Below are 24699 nucleotides of genomic sequence, written 5' to 3'. Positions count from 1 at the left end.
AAAAGACGGTTGCGGCTAGGTGCCGGGTACAAATTCAGTCGACTGAAGGTTTCACACAGGCTCAATGAGAAGCTCGTACGCGACGAGATTTTAAAGGCGGCGTAGATGGCAAGGCTACGCTTTCGATATGTCAGCGTTCCGCCCAGAGCTCTCATCAGAAAAGAAGCGAGACAGTTTCGGTTTCGGCTTCTTGTTTAACGTTCTCCACGAGTCGTGCGCCTACAAGGACCATTTCGTAACTTTTCTTGCTTTGCGTTTCCTGTCTTCTTGTGCATGGTTTCATTGATTTTTCGCGTTGATGCATGCCCAGTCTCTGTTGAAAGCTAGCAGCTGTGGTGTCTTCGCCATTGGTAGTAGTGTTTGTGTGCGCTGTTTGTGTAGCGAGTGGGACCATTCAATGTCGAAGTTTTTTATACATACCGAGTGACGTGAAGTCAGGCTTTACACTGCGATATCCGTGCATTAAAATATTATGCGCTTAACGCAGCATTTTAGATGAAATAATATGTTCCTCAGCACGTATAGTAACATATACCGAGGAGGATCAAACTCCAAGTAATGGGCAGCACAAGCCGTATCTATTAGAATCAATGCCTGGAAGGAAATTCTATGTTGCACATATTTACCTTGACGTTGGTACTCAGGTCCTCATGTCATGACGACTGTCAGCGCGGCCTAGTTCCTGAACTTTATTTCGAAGCCGCTTCCGGAACAAGAAAGTCCCGCAAAAATGTTGAACATAGCTTTTCGCACGGACGCAGTAATAAGGACACTGTGCAATTCTTTTTTGTTAAAAGTTAAAAGGGCAGCACAAGCCGCATCTATTAGAATCAATGCCTAGAAGGAAATTCTATGTTGCACATATTTACCTTGACGTTGGTACTCAGGTCCTCATGTCATGACGACTGTCAGCGCGGCCTAGTTCCTGAACTTTATTTCGAAGCCGCTTCCGGGACAAGAAAGTCCCGCAAAAATGTTGAACATAGCTTTTCGCACGGACGCAGTAATAAGGACACTGTGCAATTCTTTTTTGTTAAAAGTTTATTAATATGCTCAATACATACATACATACATACATACATACATGCATGCATGCATGCATGCATGCATGCATGCATGCATGCATACATACATACATACATACATACATACATACATACATACATACATACATACATACATACATACATACATACATACATACATACATACATACATACATACATACATACATACATACATACATACATACATACATACATACACACACACACACACACACACACACACACTTCGATGGAGGCGAAATTCTAGAGGCCTTGCACTGTGCGATGTCAGTGCACGCTAAAAAAACCCAGGTAGTTCAAATTTTGCGGAGCCCCTCACTACGGCGTCCTTCATAGTCTGAGTCGCTCTGTGACGTTAATCCCCAATAAAATAAACCAATAAGCCAAACCACGCGCACACACACACACGCGCGCACACAAGCACACACACACAGGCACGCGCACACACACACACACAGGCACGCGCACACACACACACGCACACACACACACACACACGCACACGCACACGCGCGCGCGCACACACACACACACACACACACACACACACACACACACACACACACACACACACACACACACATGTACTGCGTGTAGCACCTGACTTTTTTTTCTTTTCGTGTAATTCACCTGAACAGTTAAAATTGTGTTCATGCTATCATTGTGTTTGTCAGAATATCAACCTTTTTTGGCGGCCTAATGCTGAACTTGCGTTGCGCGTTTGGGTAAGCTCCAAGCTTCCAGGTGTGCGCGTAATGAAGCGTGCACTTCCACGCTGTTTTCGTTTTTTACTTCATTATACACAGCACGATTAAGTCAGCTACGGCTTTTTTGGTTAGCACGCTAAAGATTTAATTATATGTTCACACCCGCCTTAATGAGGGTTTAGGTAGTTAGGAGAGCGACCTACGCCTCGACCATCGAAAGATTGACCATTCCTGCCGTGGAATACAGGTGTGCACAAATACACCACCAGATCAGAACTCTTGACAGCAACACCTGCCGGACTGTCGGCACGGGGCAGCACGCGACAGGTGCGACTAGCGTGTCTGGTTTCCTTCTATCTTTGTGCTTTTGCTCTAATTTTCTACAACCTAAAATTATTCTAAATAGGCGTCACACGGTAGATGAAGCATCCAAGCCATCTGAGCATTCCTTATTCGCGAAAGCCGTGATCTTTTCACCGCATTCGCTTGACAAAGCTGCGCAGAATTCATTGTCATTGAGTAGCTTCGGTTGCTATTAGCTCGCAAGGTCGATTCCCTGCTCCTGTTGGAGCCGCATATGTTCTAACATGCACCCTCTTTCTTACCCACCAGGGAGCTTCTGCCCGCGAGTGTGGGATGGCATCCTATGCTGGGACAGCGTTCCGGCCAACACGACGGCCCACGCACCGTGTCCGCCGTACCTTTACGGCTTCGACACAAGCAGTACGTGAGCGCAATCACTTCGCTTCGGCTTGCTCACTCTGCGCTTCAGCCAAACATGCATTCATGGGCACGTTGGAATTGTGTTAAGGCGGATACTTCTGGCTTTGGTACAGGCTACTGGGGCCGTAGCGCTCCCGAAACGTCATTTCTTTTTTTGTCCGCGGTCAGTTTCCAGTGAGCTTCATCATTCATGACTCCTGTGCAGAAGGTATGCCGTCAGGTCAGGAATCATGACTACGTTATAGTTTACGTTACTGTTGTTGCCACGCGGCTGTTTGCGACTGACGTAACAAAGCCAGTAGATAAATGTTTCTATAGTGACAACACTCGCCTACTATGAATTACCACGAAATATAGCACAACACGCATGCATTCCGGCAGTGGGGTACACACAAGGTGCAGAACGGACTGAATTGGAAATTTTTGTTTTACAGCAGAAGCAAGCGCCCTGCATAGATTACTGCAATACTAGTACTGCCATGTTGTTGATTGCAGCGAATCAATTATTACGAGTTTCCCACATCGTTCGCAATAACTTCTCTAAATGGTCCCATAATTCTTCCAAAGTAGATAACGGGCAGCCCACAAGAAGCACTATTGATGTGCTCAAGAGACTCGAAATCTTGGGGGGGGGGGGGGGGGGGGGGGGGGGTAACAAAAAGTTAACAAGAAGAACAAAGCTTGAACAGCTGGACTGAGCGGAGTCGCAATAATTTCTTTGCGAGAGAGATTGCAGGAAGACTCCTGCATTTCCTGGGGCCTCGTTGCCGAGGGCTCTGTCTTTTTCGGCAACGCAGGAACAGCGAGCAAGTTGTGCACTGAAAACGGCACGTGGTACTTCAGCCCCCAACACGGACAACCATGGACAAACTACTCCCAGTGCATCACGGGAAGGACGTCGGACAGCCTCACCATGTTCGAGGCGAGTGGGCACACAGCGCTCGTACATGTTGGACTGTAGACTGTGGCCCATTTTATCAAGCTGCAGGCTGAACATGGCGTTTTTTGTCCCAACGGGGGAAAAAAAATTCACACTATCTCGTCGGTGAAATGTGCTTTGGCGGAAATGCGTAGTACATTTTCAGACGGGTTGTAGATGTTTCCAGCCGTAGCTATGCCCAGAGGTGATGATCGCTGCAGTAAGTCAGAAGAAACAGTTGAATATGTGTTACCAGAAATCCGTAGTATTCATCCAGATGTCGAGGCTGGCAAGATCACCACCTCTGAGGCACTAAAGTAAGAGAAAAAGGAGGTAACTGGTAGGCGTCGATTAAAAATACTTAAGTTATTTGGGACTTAAAAGCAGAAAAGAGAACAAAGGACAAAATTTTACGAGTCAGGAATGCTATCGCCTAAAATCATTCGAATTTGTGCTTGGAAGAAGGGTGAATTCCAGCATTGCACTTGTTAAGGTTAAGGAGGAGGTTTAAAAAAAAAGTAAATACGGGAAAGAAATCGGAGCCTGATGGCGTCCGACACGTGTCCTGTTTCAACGGGAGCGGTTTTCCGATACATTCGCTATCTCGCACGTCACTACCACGTCACTGCAAATTCACCAAAATTTTTCGGTCCAGTTTGCCGAGAACAGGACTTAAAAGGATTTTAGACTGGATAAAAAAGCAGCTTTGAAATTAGACTAATACTATTTCTCGAACCACCAAAGCGGCGGCCTATACTGTTTTGACCACCCGGCTCGTATGAGGGAGATTCAAGGTTCGCATGCCACTACCGGCGTCTATCCATCAGTTTCCCATTGGTTACAAGCTTTCCCCCGACCTGGTTGTGCGCTTCTGTGGGATGAAACGCTTAGAAAATTGGTCTTGAACCCCACCTTGTGTAAGGAAGAATTCCGTGTGTAAGTGGCCACAGCTTTCCTTACACCAATAAAATATCATAATCATCATTATTCTCGGTATTTTATCTCCAACTCAGTGCGCAGTTCATAGCCATTCCACACAAGTGTAGTAAGCCGGGCTGGTTATGAATAAATTATAATTTTAGGTGAATTAAATTCATGAAAGATCCTTTTGTGATCATTTCTGTGTTCTCATGGCTTTTCACACTGAAAAATGACATCAGAACCGAACGCTTGCTACGCTTAACTACTACTCTATGTACTTTCGCCTAAAGTTTGCAAAGGTTTTCTGAAAATGAAATAGTTATGAAACAATGACTGTTGAGCGCTGCTTTGTGCTTCGTCCAGACCCACAACTATAGTGTTCGACCTGACAATATGCGTTTGTTTACTCACTTCGTTGATTTGTTTCGTTGCCTGAACGGAATTATCTTTTTTTTTTTTCAGCCACACCTTCCGACGATCAAGCTCATCTCGAAGATAGGATACACAGTGTCTTTCATCAGCCTAATTATTGCATTCGCCATCCTGGCTTCTGTGAAGTACGGGCTGCCCTTTTATTGTTGTCTATTTTTTTTTATCACGGGACTTATAATGAACTCTGTCCTTTGCTTTCTTGCTGCGATTAGTTTTGCTCGCTCTGAGTGCGGTATGCATAATTCAGCCTTTCCGCTCAGGCTGAAAGTTGTGTATGTTAGCGCTGGTGGAAGTGTGCGGTCCGGATAATTTATAAGCTTTGTTGGAGTGTTCAGAGAAGGACGCTAATGAAGGTCCGAAGATCATTTTTGTTTTCAATGAAATATTTATACGGAATGGACAAATATTTCGGCACAAAATAATAGAGCTTAATTGTGCTATAAACAAAGCAGTTTTTTTTTAGAAAAAATCGTAAAATGCAAAAGGTGGCAAAAGTCGATTTTGTGATTTCGAAAAACTGGAAGCTTTGATGAATGCGGAGTGAAACCTGATATTCTCCAACCGGAATCTTTTTTTTTAAATAATTATATGCAAAGTTTTCTGTTTGAAGCAGCTTGTCACGTGGAAAGATTTCACGTAGAATGTTGGAGCTAAAAATTGTGAACATTGTTCAGAATTTTACGTGTTCTGAAAGGCTCGTTTTTAAAGGGAATAAGAACTTGATGCTGATAGTTTTCCTGAATGAATAATGCCTTTTTTACTAGCGTCAGGAAAAATACGTACTTGTGGATGGGTAAGTTTTTTTCAGTTGCATATTAGTAACTTTCGGAATTCAAAATATGAACAAAAATGGCGGCCCTTGATATTACATTCAAAATTTTAGGGTCGATCAATTATATTGATGCGGAGGAAGTGCGATAGTATTCGGCCATGAGTCATTCTTGGTTATTTTCATCTCTTTGGGTCATTTTTTCCTCCGGCTGCTCTCTCCTGTGCAACTGAAAGGAGTTTTCCCTATCAATATTCCACCTGCCACTACTGGCAGGTGGGAGGTGGAGAAAGGGAAATTCCCCTAACCAAACCATACACTACCCGCTAAACAAAGTGCCAATAAGGCATCGCACACTTTTGTTTTAAATTTAAAGTCAACTCATATTTTCAGACCATATTTCGTTAGGTACAATTCTCAGATAATGTTCGTTAAAGACCGTATTGATCGCTAGTAAGACTTGCCACTGCCCACATTTTTTGCATTTTAGTGCAACCAGTGGCAGAATTTCAGATAATAATTTGAAACTGCTGCCGCGGTGGCTCAGTGGTTATGGTGCTCGACTGCTGACCCGAAAGACACGGGTTCGATCCCGGGCGCGGCGGTTGAATTTCTTTGGATGAGAAATTCTAGAGGCCCGCGTACTGTGCGATATCAGTGCACGTTAAAGAACCCCAGGTGGTCGAAATTTTCGGAGCCCTTCACTACGGCGTCTCTCATAGCCTGAGTCGCTTAGGGACGTTAAACCCCATAAACCATAAACCAACCAATAATTTGAAGCTATATATTTCCTTTGTTACTTTGTTAATAAATCAAAATAAGAGTAAGATTTACTGTCGATTTTTTGCTCAGCTTACTGGTTGAGATTTCATCTACCGTTATACCTGAAAGCGGAGTAATGTGTTAAGAAAATGTAATAGCGGCTCTGCGCACTTCTCATGCTTGAGCGGATTTGACTCTGGTCCAGACCACTGACGTTTATTCAGGGAATTCTTTTATTCGCTCGTTCCGCGATTCATTGCACTGAATATGAAGTTTGTTGAGCGTACGATGCAGTGGCGTGTATTTTATAGCGCGCCATCATGTGGTACACATGTTTTCCTTTCTATGACGTAAACGCTGCAAATTTCTGAGTATATTTCTGGAACTCAGTGCCCTTCATCCAGTCGTTTGAGTTTTTGACTAACGTGGTGAGGCAAAAAAAAAAGAAAAAAAAACCTTGTTCGATGCTTTCTCTTTATTGAATGCATCAGATGGCGATGCACTGCCTCTTGTGAGGCCCCTGAGAAATCATTCACGACCCCGGGTTTTTGCAGCATGTATACCTTAATAATTCAGCAAACTCAGATATGTCACAATAGCTGGATACTCTTGTGCCTTTGTAACAAGCAACGTCGGCATTGGTCACTGTCCTTAGTCTCCTTGGTGAGAAAAGCCTTAGGCTTCTGACTTGTTCGACTAGCTACTACTGTGGAAATGCGAATGCCATGAACTAACATCCTATTGTCATTGCTTTTACAATGATTTGCCTTTTCCTTGCTCGCCTCTAAACGCCTGGTGGCATAAAGGAGAGATAAGATAGTGGGTGAAACTGACGGTGAAGAAGCCTGCCTCTGTGCCTCGATGTTGGCGCTTTCTCATCTCTTCCCAATGTCCACTAAGTTTCCTGTGCCCACACCTTGTCCCCTGTCTGGACGCAGGCGCCTTCGCTGCCCGCGCAACAACCTGCACCTGCACCTATTCCTCTCGTTCATACTGAGGGCTCTGGCGGTGCTCGTCAAGGACGCCATCTTCGTCGACGGCATCGGGCTCAGCCCCGACATGGACTTCAGCCAGAACGTGAGCGGCTGTTGCGCATCTCATCCTGCGAGGATCGAAGAGGTTGAAGAGGCGGTACTCTGCTGGCAGTCAAACGCCCTTTATGGGATCTGACATACCGTGGCGGTTAAATTGAATCTGCTAAGAATTAGGAGTTGTAACCATTTGTGTAGGCCGCAATCACCTGCCTAGATGTTCCGAAGTCAAGGTATGCAGCACATGCAGGCCACAGCCTAGTTTTTTAACATGCAGTTCTAAATGAACGTTAGTATGAGGAAATGCGTGAAATGGAATCGTGTGTATTAGGAAACTCGTAACGAAAAGACAGCCACTGCTTTCGCTTGACACTAAAAAATAACTGGAAGAGGCTTTTGTCATACAGCGAATTCATCCAGTAATGTTGACGCCGATGACGGCGTACCCTTTTCGGTCATTAGTTTCTCTGTATTCCGCTGAACGGAAATTGTAGTCCTTATTTTCTCGACTATACTTATCCATGTTGCTACTTCGTCCATACTGACCACACCTTTACACTCTTCGCTGCAGGAAAAGGGAAGCGAATGAAGCCTAAGCTATCCCCTGGGATCAAACAAGAGCTCCTCTGATGGAGAGAGCCTGAGCGCTACTACTTGAGAGCCATCCGATTGCTCGCGGCATTAGTCTCGAATTAGACAAATCCTGCGACTCGGAGTCTCCGGCAAGGACCAGCTTTCATTACGTGCTCGGAAGAGCGTGCACGCGACGCCGCGAAGCGAGCCTCGGATTCTCCGAAAGCGGGAGAGCGAGACGCGCTGCCTCGCGAATGCTGGAACCCTCGAAGCCGGCGGCGCGCTGAACCCAGGAGGAAGCCTAGGTGGCTTCCCTTCCGGGGTGGCTTAATCGCAAATCAGTGTTTACACGGTCGGCGTGCGATCTCGGGGGATCTCGCCTTCTCACGTTGGTGGAAGCCGCTGGCTCGCACGAGTTAGAAGCCCATGGGAACAGATCAGGGGCTAACCCGACCAATTATCGGGTGCGGTTGTGCATCTACATGCGGCAAACGACGTCGGGAGATCGGCCGAGGGCGAAAAATTGCTAACGGGGGAATAAACTGTATTTAAAGGAAATAGATGAAGATGCCGCACGTAAATGAGGAAGGACAAGCGGCATCCAAGGGGGAACATGTGACGAAGAAATATGAAGACGCAGGGAAAGTAACACTTTTTTTTTTACATTTTCATTTATTTGCCCAATGGTCCCAAAGAGGGCGTTACACAGCGGGTGGAGGGAGGGTGGGTAAGAAGGGGGTTATCAATTCTATTTTTGTTTTACGAGCTCCTAAAAAATCCATCCTCAAGCTGTGCTATAAACTTTTCTTTGTTTTTAGACTCGGCCATCTCTTTCTATAGCCGATATGACTCGTTGATGGCTACAAGTAAAAATGAAAAAGTATTAAGTTAGGAGGTGAGAATGGTGGTTCAACTTTGAAGTTATCATCAAGACAAGAGAAAATGCCTAAATCATTGGTGATGGTTTGGGCATTTTGATGGTTTGGACTACGAAGCGGTGCAGTGTAGGACGTCGGCTTATGATAAATTTTGTGAAAGAACATAAGACGGGATATTTTTCGCTTGCTGCCTGAAGAAAGTAGTTTGACGTTACCTTTAATTTGAGAGATGCTCGAGCTAGGTGAATACTGCCGGGAGATAAACTGGGCAGCATTGTTTTCATGGCTTTTCCCAGCCATGACGGCTACGGACTGCAGCAAAACAGGACTGTCTCAGCTGAGGCCAAAATGGCGCTGTAGAATTTCTGTAAACGTGCTCCTTATGCGGAAGAGTTGTGTAAAAAGCGGTATGCCGAATTTGATTGGCAAGCGATCATTTCTCCCTCCAGGGGCCATTTTGCTTCCATCTTTTTGGAAGATACTCTCGTAAAAGCAGCCTTCTCTTATTTCCCACTGAATGTGGGTGCACCGGGCAAGTGTTTCATTTTTATTTTTCATCGAAAACTACGAAGAATAGCCATAGTTGTAAGAGGAGAGGAGGAGGAGGATATAGAAGAGGAAAGGCAGGGAGGTTAACCGAATAGTTGTAAGAAACGGGAGGTAAATCCAGAGCTTCTCGTAAACATTGCTTTCGTGTAGCGCGCATGTAACATCCAGCGACGGAGACACCGCATAAAGGTGAGTAATATTTCACGTACGCGCACGTGCAGAACGTGGACTGCAAGGTGTTCACCAGCTTCTGGCACTACGTGCTCATGGCCAACTACTGCTGGATCCTCATGGAGGGCCTGTACCTGCACAGCCTCGTCTTCCTCGCCTTCTTCACCGACAGCTCCAGCATACTGCGATACGTCGCCCTCGGATGGGGTGCGTGTACTTCGTGCGTTCGTGTGGCACTCTGAAACAAGGGATCCTTTTCCCCCGAGCTCTTTTGGGCGGTTTTAATTCCTCTCGTAATACCAGTACGTCTTAAACACTGACCCATTTCTGATGAAATGCCACCCCGTACGACAATGCCACGTCTTATGGTTCGTATATTCTTAACGCTGTATTTTTAATATTTGTTTTGTTGGTTTTCGGAGCCGCTATTTGTATTATTTATGTCATTTAGTCGTTTTTAACCACTTTCTAGTGGATCACACTAGCCTGCTAAACTAACCTGGCGCGCGCGTGATAAAAAACAAAGACAGGAAATGGTGGAGGTGCAACTTATCTTCCTCGTGCTGGCAGGCGAGCAAAAAGCTCCAACACTGTTCTAGAGTGAAGCTCTTGCAAGAAATTCGTTAATTTCGTAATGAAGTTCATTCTTTCAGCTTATTCCTGATTTTGTCGTATCCATTCCAAACTGTGATACCTCGAAGGAGATGTTGTGAAGGTAAAGGATGCGCAATCAAAGGACGAACCACGAAGAAAGACACAGGGACAAACACAAGCGCACTAACAACTTAGTGTTGTTAGTGCGCTTGTGTTTGTCCCTGTGTCTTTCTTCGTGGTTCGTCCTTTGATTGCGCATCCTTTACCTTCACAACATCATGTACCAACTAGGCCCTACCCAAGTTTTGTTGAAGCTCGAAGGAGATGTTTCGTGCTGTTTCGTTACAGGCCTACCAATTCTCTTCTTGGTTCCCTGGGTCATTGTAAGGGCGACGCTTGAAGACATATTGTGAGTGTGTTTTAAGGAGCGCCCGAATTGACGTTAGTGCTTCGTGTCACTTATAAATATTCGTCTCTTCTTCTCTAGATGCTGGACAACTAATGACACGAAGTCGTACTTTTGGATAATTCGAGGACCAATCACCGTCTCAATTGTTGTACGTGAAATTCAACAGATGGAAGTTTTCGAAGTGTACATCACGAATATGCGCAACAGGAGTTTCTTCTTTTTTCGTATATTTTCAGATCAGCTTTATACTCTTCGTGAACATAACGCGAGTTCTTTTCGTGAAGCTTTTCACTACACAGACCCAACAAGCACGCAAGTACCGTTACAGGTAAGTGTGCAAAAGACCGGCGCGTCATATTGGAGTGCATTGATAGTTCAGTGGTGAGATTAACTGCACATTAGCGGCCACCTGAGTGCATTCATACTGCTATACCAGAAACTCCGCTGCTTTCTGAGAATTATCGCCGCTATAGAAAAATTGGTCCTGGCGCGAGAGTCGAACCTGAAAACACCGGCTGTCCGGGAAATTGCACAAAGAACTAAGACAACCAGAAAGGTAGACAGACAGCTGGGCGATGCCGCTTCGAGTTGCTCTGTTCCGCCCTGCCATTCTTCTCGCCGTTGGTTCAGGTTAATTAGCTAGTAGAGCGACTTCTCTTATTTGTAGTAGAAAGGCGCTGAGTATAAAAATAATAAAAGGAGTTCCAGTCTTGTCTCGTTTTGTTCTTTTTATACTCAGGGCCTTTATACTACAGCTGAAAAATGAAATACCAACTAGCCCCAGTCGTCGCACTGAGAGCGACTTACGCAGCTCAGGCGAAATTATTCTTCAACTTTAAATATTCTCACAAAGCTGTCTAACTTTTCTTCCACTGCGTATGACTATGATCAAACTAATAATAATAAGAAATTACTCACTTGATTGCAGTACTGCTTACCGTGGGGTATTCTCATCAACTGACGCGATGGTTTTGAGAGTGCAGTAGCTGACAAAAAAAAGATACTCTAGGCGGCTGCGGTTGTTGTTCCGTCGAAAACTTCTAAGTTTCTTAAGTTTTTTCAAGGTTCTCTTCGTTGTGTAGTCTTAAATGTCAGCCAAAGTTTAATGGGAGCAACTTGTGCGAAAATACTCCACTAAGAGAATAAGTTGGGCTTGCGTGCTAGGGGCGAAGAGGGGAGAGGTCACGAACAAGCACCCCGAGGCTTCCTTGCAGCCGCTTAAAGCGCGCTCAGAGTCACCTTATTTTGGCTACTTTCCAGTTCGACGAAGGCTTGCTTTCTCTGATTTCCTCGATGATTTCAACGGGTGTTGAAACAGCTTATGTTTTTCAAGCGCCCATTATAACCATCAGAAAGGCTTCTTCAATTTTGCGCACATGATCCAGCGGTGGGCAGAACACTGAATGGAAGCAGTTCACTTGGCAATAATTTAATCCAGAACTTTTTTCTTTCCTTGATTTAAAAGCCAGTGCAGACCACTCGATCAGGCAGGAGTGAATTTAAAAATGTAGGAAAATAGTTGGGGGGAGGGGAGGGATATTGTAGGCATTACCCCTCCGAAGGCAAGAGTCTTGAAGAACTACGCTGACCTTCTTTTTTTTTTTGGGGGGGGGGGGGGGGGGAGGGCAATAAATTAAAAAAGAATACCTGGTGCAGATGGGATTCTTTTTTTTTTCCGTCGCCAATCGCCCCCTCACAAAGTTTGCCATGAGCCTGCCCCTGCGAACAGGGCACGGATAAGCCAGCGTATAATGTATTCCTACCAAGGAATGTGGATGGCAGAGCAGTCTGCTTTGGAGACCAACGTTGGCGCAGCACATTCTTGAGCGAAAAATACGTTTATCGTGAACAAAAACGGCGATGACTCCTCTTCTGCGATCTCTCGAATAAGAAACGACTGCTAGATAATGCATCCATTGAATACTAAGTTTTATCAGAAACAGTACCCAGCTGATATTGACACTTTATTTTTTGAAACTGTCATTATCGCATGCCATGCTCTGTGAACGTGATGAGCCCGTGAATATCATTTCGCGTACCGCCAAGTGGTTTTCTGCCAGTTTGATTGTTTCTGTGGCTTTCGTCATGTTGTAGTCAAAACTGTTTAGGGCAACACGAAAGGCCAACGTTCAGCTACTAATCAAGTATACATATATAGACGGTGTAAGTTAGAGAAGCGGGCATGAATGTTTGTGTGGCTGGATATCCCGCCGCGCAAACACTCATAACCTCTTCTATAACGTGCGAAAGCATAGGGAAGGAGGGCAGACAGACGCCGCGGGCTGATCGTTGCCGTCCATCGCCTCTTCCTCGCCCTGGCTGCGTCGCCAGGAAGTGGTTCAAGTCCACGCTGGTGCTGGTCCCGCTGTTCGGCGCCCACTACGCCTTCCTGCTGGGCATGTCGCTGGCCGCCGCCGGGGACATGCTCGAGCTCGTGTGGCTCTACATCGACCAGCTGTTCTCCTCATTCCAGGTACGCGATGAGAGCCCGGAAACGGAGGTTTGATATCGCGCAGCGACGGTCACATTTCAAAGGAGGCAGCGTAGAAACTATCGCCGAGCGAGTTGTAGGTTTTCCAGAACCGCAACTTCTTATCAGAAAGCTAAGATAACGAAAGGAGGAGCACGCACATAGCGCGCTTATTTTCAGTGACGTTTATTTCAGATACACATGGGCTACTTATATCTTCTGCACGAAGGCTAACCTTGAACTTGCGACACAATTCCTGCGCATATGTATCAGCAGCGCGAACACAAAACGGAAGAAGAAGGAGAAGATGGTGTTATTCAATTCATGCACAGCATGAATGTCAAGATGCCTCGAGCAGGTTGAGTTCTTTTTCTTCTGTTAGTGATATGGAAAGAGCGTTTACAAACTGAACACTCAACTTAGCTACACTCAATATTGGCAGGCTCGATAATTTCTCGCAGAAACTGCTCATTGTGGCGATAAATCGGTTTTTCACTATGTAAATTCCGCTGCGCAATTCCTAGGGCAGGAGTCTTAGCAGTGATCTGTAGAATTTACGGAGACGTTGCCAATACTTATCCCGTTATCGTCATTGCTACCCAAACTGTTAGCCTGAAGAGGTTAAGGTGCCAGTTAAAGAGCCCCCATCTGGTGGGGAATCAATCGTTAAAGAGCAGCCACTCGGCGACAATGAATTCGACGCGGGCCCTCTGTTGTGCTCTTCTTCTAAGACTTCCTGCTTGGCGCAGCTTTGGTGGTGTGACAGTAAGACGCCAGAAATTTCTCCTTACATTTCATCTAAATAGGTGACCCAACGTCATTTCTCCTTGCAGGGCTTCCTAGTGGCGACGCTTTACTGCTTTCTAAATGCTGAGGTGAGCAACATTTTGCTATTTTTACTTCTAGTGTCGTTAACTTCTTTTTTAAAAATTAAAAGTACAACTCGACGTCGAGAGTAGTAGCGTGGCTTTTTGGGCTGGTTGGTACATTGTTCCAATACACTGTAGCGCAGCAAAAGACGAGGACACAAGAGACGAGAGACGAACACCACGAGCGCTAACTTCCAACAAATTTTAATCCCCTGAAGCATCACATTTATACGCCAGAAAACGGTAATCACATGTGCGAACAGTGTCAATTCCTCAGAAAAACAAGCTCTTTATCTGAGAGGAGAATGGAAGGTGTGCTGACACACGAGCATCCTGACCTATTTATCTTTCCAGCTTCAATGATTTCGCGCGTTACTCTTTCTCTGCTTTTTCCTATTACGACACTTTTATCAAAGAACGGCTTACATGTTTTTGACTTGCATGCGAAGAGTAGATGTGGGCATAAAATGCATTGTAGGAAAGTGCATTCCAGGAAGCCTCATAGACGACGCTACCACACTAGTGTTTTAGGAGCCTGCATCACCAGCCCCTTTTCTTAGCTGGACAGCGCGCTCGTCTTCCTCGGCAGCTAAGGATCGTTAGCGACCCGTGGGGCCAGCGCCGGCCACGTGTGGCGTAAGCATGTGCCGACGTTGGTGCCGCAGATCACTGCACGTGCTTCAAGCACAGTAAAACAGAAAGTTGAGCTAGTTGGTACATCTTTTTTTACTAAAAAAAAACGCTTTGGCAGGTGACGAAGCGCTTGTCCTTCCTTCTTTGTCCCCTTCAGAGCGCTGTTTTCTGTAGTCAAAAAGTGCTCTAAATTCCTCCGCCTAGCGCTTATTCTTTTTGAACTGGTCAGCCCGTTTAGCTTATTTCCCTGCACTCTTAAAGTCCATATCACTGTTTGAAGCATGGTAGCTCTCGTCCCCTCTTTAGTAGCCTTCACTAAGATTCGCGGTGCAGAAAAAACGGGTGAAAGGTGGTGACGGCGATATCAAACGCAGAGCGCTAGAGGCTGCTAGTTAAAACAGGAAGCTCGCGAGCCTGGGACGATTGCCGTGTTGTCTGAAGGATCTGGAAACGACGCTGCTCTGTTTGCGTCGGCGTTGCTTCGAAACTTGTTCGGTACTGAATATTTTTGACTGCTTGGTATCATCCATACGGAACGTTTCAGAACATTGCGGATAAGTTCGGCTTCATGTCCGGCTCCAGAGTCCCTCACACGTTCGGCTTCAAGTTCACCGTAGTTCGCTGACGATGTTCACCCGAATTTTCGAGGAATAACAGCTACAAATATTTCGTACTTGAAAAAAAAAAATGTTTCAGAAACCACTACGTCGGTTGTATGTGAAGTGCGAGAGCGCTCCGCATGATGTTCGAAACACAATGAGTACAATCTTAAAGCGGTTGTCGATAAGACTACTTTCCTGCGGCGTCTTCGACCCCGTTATATGTCTCACGGAGAACTGTTTTTTGTTTGCACGCGTTCTGTCGTTCCATCTCTCCTGTGAGAACCTTTATGATAAGAACCTGCTCTGGCGTGTGCAAAGGTGAACCCACGGTTTGCATTGGTGAGGTAGAGTCTCTGTACCCTTGTAGCTCTGGAGAGAGAAACGTGGGCCAGCTTGAGTGGGCACATCTTATTGTGGTCGTACACTACCTTATTGTATGTGGCCCCATGTGGCTTGTGGATTGTAATTGCAGTTTACTGTACCATATGGAAGTGTCTTCGCTTCAGCGATATACGTTGTTTCGCAAACAGAGTCACAGTCGCTATTCGTCTTGCAATTGCAACCGGGTGAGGACTGGTGCCTGAATTCATGTCCCTGACGGGTCGTGTCTTAGCTCTCGAAACTATACCCCACAGGCTGGTAGGCAAACTCAGCCGTAGTCCGTGGGGGTTACTTGTCTCGTAGGGTCCGGTGTATTCCGAAGTGCCCGTTTAGCCGCTGACCGCAAAACGTCGATGTCAGCAATTATCGTGTACGGCTTTCCTCGTCGCAAAGCAAGCTCCGAGGGTAGACCTCCGATCTCACAGTTTCATCATTGGAATCTTACGACATGAAACGCACTCTATCGCACATGCTGTGAGGCATTCTGAACCTGTATTGGATCAAGTGCATCGCAAAAAAGACATCGGTCCCGGCAGTAGAAGTTTGTTATAGCACACGACGGCGCCTAACTGCGCGCGTGTTTTCGAGCCTCGGTTTTGCGTGCGCGGTGTAATTGCTCGGCGGCTTTCCTCATCTGTTGGAGACTACACGTTGGTGTTTCGCTTGCGGTCGCTTGTGGTCGTTTGCGATGTCCCATCTCTTCTTTTTCTTGAGGCTCCGGTGGTGGAAATAAGGCTCTTCTTTATTTTTGGTCAAGTTGTGGCGTGCACGCGTCTCATTAAAACATGCAAGAGTCACGTACCCGTTGAATAAGCTTCCGGCATGCCGAAGGGGCCCAGTAGTGCTGAGGCTTTTGTGGTCAGCGCGCCACCAGACGGGAAAACGCGGGTCGGGAAAGAGTCGATGCCATCCTCTAGAGGCAATGTTGAGGGATGTGTGTAAGATTGTGAACTCTCCGCGCAGGTTGGCGTGGAAGCGCGCGCCATCGTGGCCATGTTCCGCGGCCTGGTTCCCTGCCTGCGCGAAGAAGGTTCCGACGGCAACGGCCGCCGGGAGTGGTCCACTGCGCCCCCTCGTCGGGCCCACGGGGCGGCTGTCGAGGGCGGCTGGCACTGCTGCCCGCGGCTCTGCCGCCGACGCCAGGAGGTTCGACCCCTCGAGCAGCCGCAGGTGGCCAGCTCCGAGAGCAGAGTGCCGCGTGGCCGCCTCTCGTTGCTGGCCCGCTCCATCACCCTCATGACGCGCGTCGACGACAGGCCGCCCCACCCGAAGCACGACTTCGACGTCGGTCAGTGTGAGCGTGCTAGCTGGCGCCGCACGGAAACCCACTGTCCAACCCAAAGGCCACAAATCGGTGGCGACTCTAGTTACAGGACACTGAGAACAACGCCGTTCAGTGTTCGTTCAAACAGCACTGCTTTCGGATTAAATTATGACGAGCCATAGAGATAGGCGCAACTGTTCGATTAGATTAGACCGACCATGTGTGCATATGTGGCATCGATTCGCTCTAATTCTCCATAGCTCGTTGTGCAGAAAAAGGATAGTGCATTTCGGTGCTGTACTCTGCACCTTCGTGGTCGGTCAAAATTGGCTCAGCAGCTGAGGGAGAGAGAGAGAAAAACAGGGAAGGCGGGCAGGTTAATCAGAGGGATGTTCCGGTTGGCTACCCTGCACTGGTGGAAAGGGAGAAGAGAACGTAAAAGGGAAAAGGAAATGGAGGGCGAGGTGAGAATCAAGAACGTCTGTTGAAGACGTGCTTGCTGCAATGTCCCAGTCTCAAGCGCAAGCACAGCGGCCAGCAGTTTAGTCGCCATGAAGTAGACTCTTGACTAGTGCGCAGAAAAGAGAGGGCAGCGTGTATAGAGTGAGCCTCATTGAGCCTCTTCCTATAGCCCTCTTGCACTGCTGGAAAAAGAGCAGCATCGAAATACGCGGAGGCAACAGTGCCCGGCTAATCGAAACTGGCTGTGTTGATTCGGAAGGTTTTTCGCGTATTTACTCGCCGTCATTGCAGGCCAGGCGCATCACTACCGCTAGGTGTCACTGTGTGCACGTGACAAGTAGAGAGCCTACATGTCCGTCAAAGACGGAGGCGCGCAACATGTAGGCTCCCTAGTGACAAGTGAACGCCTGACTTTCTAAATCTATTTTTCGCGCCTTGAGTTCGATGGCACTATAGCAGTTGAAGTTGCGCGCCACCTATTAAGCAATTTCTAGCCTAGCTCGCTTGCTTCCTTCTGTATGGTCCTTCTTTATGTCGGTGGTACTCAGCCTAAAAAGACTTGCAGGATTATTGCGGGCGTTTTGCTTCGCGTTGGAATGCTATTATGATCATCTCAAGAAAGGGCCGCTTTTACTTCATAGCCGGTGTCGAAAAGGAGATGGGCACTGGTTACGAAAAAACTGCATTGTGTAGGTTTCAAACACTTATTTTAAGAACGCTAAGTAACGTGAGACACACACACACAAAAAACTTAGGACTTTCTTATCCACACTGATAAGAAGAAGATACGACAGCATTTGGAAGTTTACCCGCGTCCGAAAATTACAAAAGACCCCGAAAATTTTGGAAGCAGGCCCACCACAGAAAATAAATTAACGTGGATAAGTTGGAATTAATGGATGAATTGAGGTGGATTATTGGGGATTGGTGAGGGATCAAAATGATTAATGAGTGGATTAAAATAGATTTGTGCTCCAGGTTAGTGATATCCCACATGTTAACTCATTGGAAAGTACTCGAACCTTCTAGTTCTCAGATTTTCAAATTTGACGTTGCTCTTGACGTCACAACAATTTCGAACAATCAGGGCATTTTCCTAGGGAGAAACCGGGGTGTTTTTGCAAGACAACGTAAATGACATCGCATTAAAGAATCGCGGCGCGGGTGATGTCAAGAGGTAGCTCACTGAAAAGTCGGTCATTATGTCCTTCTTAAAATAAGCACAAAAAAACAATAATTACATACCTTAACGTAACATCGAGCCATCAGATTCGGTGTATTTCGGGTGTTGGAAGTGCAACTTGTAGCATTAAAGTGAAGAATTTTTCCTGTTTCGTTTCATTTCTTCTGTTACTTTGCGCAACGTGGATACTTGATCATATCCCCTATGTGAGCGATTACAAGCAAATCATTCCTTTAAACTTTGCTTCACCGAAGTGCATTTATGCTTCTATCAAAAGTTTGTGTTTTGTACTAAAAAATTGTACATATCCAATTTCTTTTAAACGCAGAGCAGCGCACTTTAAAAGACACATAATTATGACGTATAGGCGCTTATGGATGTCTGATGTGTTCCTACTGTGTGCTTTGTTTGTTGCTTTCTGAAATCATTTTATCTTTGGCTGGCTCTTTCATCTATGAGAGTTCTTACCGCCTTGCTGCTTTAAAACTGTGCGTCGACTTCCTCCCTTCTGTCTTTCCAGCCTTACACCAGATAACGTAACGTGCTGCACGACTCATCAGCGAGGACCTCAAGCGGCCTCCGGCGCTCGTGAAATGTTACGCTTGCGACAGCTCAAAATCAGCTGCAAGGCCTGGCAGCCTGCTTCATCTCGCCTGAAAACTTCGTCGACACACTACCGGAGCTCTGGGACAGTTCGGATTAGGCCTCTCTTTCCGCAGTGAACCTCTAAGCTCGTTTCGTCCCTCAAGGGATTAAGCGGCACCTGGTTCTGCCATGTAGAACCAGCTGCCGATCACTGTTGCCAAAGAGCTCGCATACGTAGCAGAATGACAGTAGGCCATCGCAAAAGAGGGCGCTGGTTGGCTCAAGTTCTGGAAATGCCCATATAAGTTAAAACTAAGTGAATCGTAAGCAGTTTATTTCAATTCCACTTTCGCGCACCCTGTGTGGCCTAAAACGGCTTGTACAAGTTGTGTGTCCAAACCGCTGTTCATTTGACAGTTTTGTTCTGCCAATATTTTGTCTGTGGTGCCAGCTTTCTAATTCTCTATTAGCCCTAAATATGAAAGCAAGGTTGGCAACCTCCTCTTTTTTTTCAGCTTCTCCCGCAGGTCGCAACTTTAATTTGATTGCACTCTCCGTGCAAACATTCTTCACGGCATTCTTCACGGCAAAGCCACCATATACAGTTAGCATTTGCAACGCAATTGGTCCGGTGGGCAGTCTTGCCTTGCACCCAACGCGCTGTAAATTACTGGTGGCCGAAAGACGCAAGTGAGTGAGCTCATTCACCACCTTCGCAACTTCTTGAATGTCTCCATATGCGCTTTGCCAGTGCAGTGTTCTGTGGGCGACTGTGTCGCCGCCTTGAACGCTCCGATGCAGCTGTACGCGTAAGCGCCGCGCCCACTATCCATGGTTGTGTACTTGTTGTCGAAAGGTGATCGATTCATTAAGAGTGTATAGCTATTGTACAACTGCGTTATCCTTGTCACATTTAGTTCACCCTACTCCTCTGTGCACATTTTTCCAGAGTGTTACGTAATGTATTCTTGCGTGTCACGCAAGAACGGCGCCGTGTTGCGGTCTTCATGTTTGAACGTTCACAAACTTAAATCGTACTGCATGCAGAGCTTGAAGCGAAGCCTTGAACTGTGCCAAATTTTGAATAAAGACGGAACAACATCACTGGGGCTGTGTTCGTTGCGCGATGTAAACGATGTACAGAAATTATATTTAAATGGCGTTGGTATTAAAAAAAACTTCGGGGGACACTTAAGGTATGCCTAGAAAGCATGACGTAATAGCGTCAATGAGTCCCTTCAATGGCCTGGAGTCGCTTTGAATATCGCTCCGCAGACACGGAAACTGTTAATTATTTAATTTTTATTTTCCCTTATTTTTATTTTTATGTTTATATAATATCTGTTCAAATTTCATTATTTCATCATTTAAGTAAATTTGTTATTCACCACAAGACACACAAAGCCTCCCGTTAACCAAGTCCATCGAACGTGCCTCTGTGGGGCCTAGTGGTAGTGCGCCTGACTCGCGACCCCTAGGGTCGCGGATTACCGAGATTTTCTTTCTAAAGCAATTAATTTACTTGAAAATATTACATTTCATACTCACTTCTACAGGGTCTGTTCTGAAAGTAGTAGGACTGGTTTGTTCCTGGGCGAACGAGCGGACGAGGGGTGGTCTGCGCGTGCAGGGTCGTTGAAAGGGGATATTGCGAATGCTGGGGAAAATCGGCAGTCGGCTCTCGGCCGTTGAAGAGAGGAGGTCGCTTCTACTGTGAACCCCTGTCGAAACGTCCCGTCACGCAGAATCGTCGAGCGTTTACTGGACGAGTAATACGCGATCAAATTTTGAGTAAATCTTGGTAAAACGGGCAAAGAGACTCCCAACATGATTAAGGAGGCCTACGGTAACCATTCCATGGGTAGATCAGGAGTTTTTTGAGTGGCACAAGCTTTTCCGAGAAGGTAAGGAAAGAGTGGAGGAAGACGACCGCTCCAGACGCCCTTCGACCAGCAAGACCAACGAAAATGTGTAGCGAGTAAAACATTCACTTAACAGTGATCTTAGAATGAGTATCATAATGATTGCTGATGACTTGATCATTCCTGAAACCGAAGTTTTTGAGATCGTGACAGAAAACTTATCCATGAGGAAAGCGTGCGCGAAGTTGATGCCGGGAGTGTTGTCAGAGGAGGATAAGGCCAACCGGTAGGATCTTCATCATGTGAATGAGGACCCCGATTTTTTGCCCAGCACAAGGCGGCAACGCTGCCTCAGCCCCCCCCCCCCCCCCCCCCCCCCCCTGCAGCCTCGACTTGGCTCCGCCAGGCTTTTTTCTATTCCCGAGAATAAAATCGACACTCGAGGGGAAACATCACGGATCGGTAGAGGTGGTTCAACAGGCCGTGACGAGGGAGCTAAACAGCATTCCGGTCCAGGCGTTCCTGGAGGCGTACGAAAACTGTGAAACTCATTGGCAGCAGCGTGTAGGTGCGGAAGGGTGCTACCATGAAAAATTGTAATCGTTTGTACTATTCTCTTGAATAAATTTTGTTTAAAAAAATGAGTCCTACTACTTTCAGAACAGACCATGTATTCATCTCATATTTATAAGGTGACTATAATCACTTTATAATCACGAGAATCGATCAATGCGAATTTCGTTTTCACACCACACGGGTTGCTGCCCAACAGAATTTCTTATATCATCGGTGCTGCTACCGAACGTGGAATTTCTTTCTTATACCCCGGGGGTTCCTTCCGAACGTGCATACTCTAATGCTTTTCTGTTAAAATTAACATCAGCAGATCATACAGGAAGCGACGCACTCTAGATGCAAGTTACCATAAAATCATCCGCGTACGCTTCAGGCATACTTGAAAAGATTGCCTTTGGAAAAAAATGTATTTACATTGCAAACTATTTTAAAAAATGTGCAAATGTAATTAAATCACATTAGCAATTACTGGTGATATAAGTAATAGGACTACGTCACCATTACTTTCGGAAAGTAATCCGGATACTTCTAATTTGCTTAATACCTTTCATTCATACAATGAAGTACATGAATTCATACAATGAAGTACGTGTACATCAAGTACATGAAGTACAGAGCCTAAGCATGTCAGATTAGCCAGTTTATTGGAACTCAGGAATAACTGAGGTTCAAAGTGCACGTCGAAAATTTTGTTCCACTTTCCAGAAAGGATTTCTTTGGCCATGGTGAATGCATATGCAGTGCTGACAATGCCCCGATGTCAGATTAGGGCAACCCACTGTCGAAAAGTTTTTTCGACATTAATCATCAGCCTGACGATGCCCAGTGCAGGACACAGGCTCTCCCATATCTCTCCACTTAACCCTTAACACCTTAATCCCGTAAACTTCCTAATCTCATCCGCCCACCTAACTTTCTGCCGTCCCCTGCTACGTTTGCCTTCTCTTGGAACCCACTCCGTTACCCTTAAGGACCAGCGGTTATCTTGCATTCATATTACATGTCCTGCCCAAGCCCATTTCTTCCTCTTGATTTCGATTAGGTTGTCGTTAACCCGCGTTTTATCCCTGACCAACACTCTTACACTCTCTTAAGGTTACACCTATCATTTTTCTTTCCATAACTCGCTTTGCTGTCCTTCCTGCCAAGCTCTGTCCCAGCGAACATTCTTCCCCCGTCTTTGTTTTGCACTAAATCGAGCCATTTGAAAGATAAAACAATGCGAGCAGAACAAAGAAAACAGAAACACGCCCAGACACTCATCACTTTCACTGCGCTCCTAGCTCCCTGTCGCCCAGAGCGGCTTGTACATTTTGAAGCATTGAAGAAAGCTATTTACTGCTTCGGCTCCATGCGCATTTGCCCGTCTGCCCCCGCGCCTGGCGACGAGCTTAGCCGGAAACCGCGATGTCAGTGGCAGCCCATCTATAACTCGTCTTCCACTCCGAAAGGTGTCATCTGCCTTTCGGCGTCTCGAGCCCACCTTACTTCTTGCTGTTTGAGAGATGTGGGCAGCACGTCCTTTCCTCTATCCTTCAGATGGCAGCGACGTGGAAGCCAGGACACCCATTGTCTTGTACTCAGAAAGCCATTTACGGGCGCACGGTCCGACCCAGTTATGCCTGGTCCTACCGAACCGGTACACTAGCCTGTGTCTGCCGCGCGTCGTTTCTGCTTTCGAAGAGCTTTACGCGGCATTCAAGGCAGCAAAGCTTTTCCAACACAAACAGCAATGCCGAATTTTTAACAAAAGTAGTTTTGGGAAGTAATTTATTAGTTGTTCGGCTAAACTGCTGCCCAAAACTTTTTCATTTCATTACCAATTACAAAAAATTGGCTGAAGGCTTAGCTTGGTTAAGCCTGGCTGATTGCGAAAGCAACATCGCTCCGCACTACTCATAGATTCTTCTTCGGCATTAAGAGCGTCCATGAAATTACCCTCGTTTAAACTTGACTCTGAACTTTTTAGTGGCACCCGCAGCAAGCAGGCGTGCTCGCCATTCTGCAGCATACGCACGTTGCTTCGCCAACCGTTGTTCCCTTTCTTCGTCTGTTTCTTCGGCACGGCGCCGTCGCTTGGCCGCGGCACACCGTTCCAGCCTCGCCTTGTGCGCATCCTCCGACATAGCACAGCACTGCGAGGAGCACAGCCGCAGCCCCGTTTTATCCCAGTCTAGCGAGCGCCCTCACTCGGCAGCTGCGCCGGAGCGAAGGATGAGCCTCCATCGATGAGACGAGTTGGGCCCCCAGCTCTCCTCTTGCGTGACGTCACGCGGTAGCGCGCCGCAGCTCCGCCGGAGCGAAGGATGAGCCTCCATCGATGGCAGAAAAGTGCAAGCAGTATTGCTTTCGCAATAAAAGAACGAGGTTAAATTACAGTAATGCAGTAACAGTAATTCAATTACTGCCGTGTATAGTTCCAAGTTAGCCGTGGTTAGGTTGTCGTCCCAGTGTCTTCGTGAACGAATAAAATCAAGATAGTTGCGTCCTTTCACTGAGCGGATAGTCTTGGGACGACGTCTAAACTAAACATTACCAGGAATATAACAGGTAAAATTATATCCGGGCAAGTAAAACGCAGCAAAAGAGAGATAGAGAACGAGATGAACGGAAAGGCAAGAAGGTTAACTAGGCAAAGCCCAATATGCTACCCTACGCATTGGAAGGGGAGCGTAGGGAGATGTAGAAAGAGGAGAGAGGAAAGGAAAATCACTTTTCACGTGTTCGTAGGCCATTACGAACAGGGCACACAGAGATAAGCTAGATGTTTGGTCAAATTCAGCAATAACTGTGCCTCAGCAAAAGTGGCTACCTATATCTGTAGCTAAGGTGTTGCTGGCGAGCTTAACCATTGATTGCCTATAGCAAACCTAAGGTGTGATTCTAAAGCCGCGAAGAGATGATGTTTACTGCAGTACGCTAGGGCGCGCGCACCTCCGATTGTGTTGTAAAAAAAAATTGGGGGACACTTTAGCTGCGCCTTTAAGTGTCTGATACGACAGCGTTAATGGTTCCCGTCAATGACTCTATTTTGTCTCCTTAGCATATTACCCCTTCACGTGCTCTGTTGACTTTACTAGATCACATGGCACACCAATGTCACGTTACACACGTATACACTCATTCGTGTACACCCCCCCTCATCGACATGCACTTTGCTACTCGCATAATTAGGACAGGTTTCATTCGAGATACACGGAAGAGGTCTTTGGCCGGCAGTGAGCATAGTCAGATTGATAATGATGATGGGGATGATAGTCAGTGCCTCTATATTCACAGAAATACTTACTGGTATACAGTCGTAAGC

The 24699-nt window shown here is 46.4% G+C and overlaps 1 protein-coding gene across 1 annotated transcript in view; it reads left to right on the top strand.

Moving 5' to 3' along the window:
• Positions 1 to 20668, top strand: part of LOC149341145 (parathyroid hormone/parathyroid hormone-related peptide receptor-like) — a 62000-nt gene extending 41332 nt beyond the window's left edge. The window contains exons 3-14 of the mRNA XM_089543023.1: positions 2387 to 2497; positions 3295 to 3419; positions 4800 to 4894; positions 7239 to 7377; positions 9553 to 9709; positions 10445 to 10505; positions 10584 to 10653; positions 10742 to 10833; positions 12837 to 12978; positions 13809 to 13850; positions 16424 to 16748; positions 18890 to 20668. Coding sequence (XP_089399149.1) covers positions 2387 to 2497; positions 3295 to 3419; positions 4800 to 4894; positions 7239 to 7377; positions 9553 to 9709; positions 10445 to 10505; positions 10584 to 10653; positions 10742 to 10833; positions 12837 to 12978; positions 13809 to 13850; positions 16424 to 16748; positions 18890 to 18909 — 1379 coding nt within the window. The 3' untranslated portion in view covers positions 18910 to 20668. The remainder of the gene's footprint in view (positions 1 to 2386; positions 2498 to 3294; positions 3420 to 4799; positions 4895 to 7238; positions 7378 to 9552; positions 9710 to 10444; positions 10506 to 10583; positions 10654 to 10741; positions 10834 to 12836; positions 12979 to 13808; positions 13851 to 16423; positions 16749 to 18889) is intronic.
• Positions 20669 to 24699: the final 4031 nt, after the last annotated feature.

Source organism: Amblyomma mixtum, chromosome 5 (assembly GCF_055824585.1).
Source record: "Amblyomma mixtum isolate Tamu chromosome 5, ASM5582458v1, whole genome shotgun sequence".
NCBI lineage: Eukaryota > Metazoa > Arthropoda > Arachnida > Ixodida > Ixodidae > Amblyomma > Amblyomma mixtum.
The sequence above is the reverse complement of the archived record's forward strand: the minus strand, read 5'-3'. Positions and strand labels throughout refer to the sequence as shown.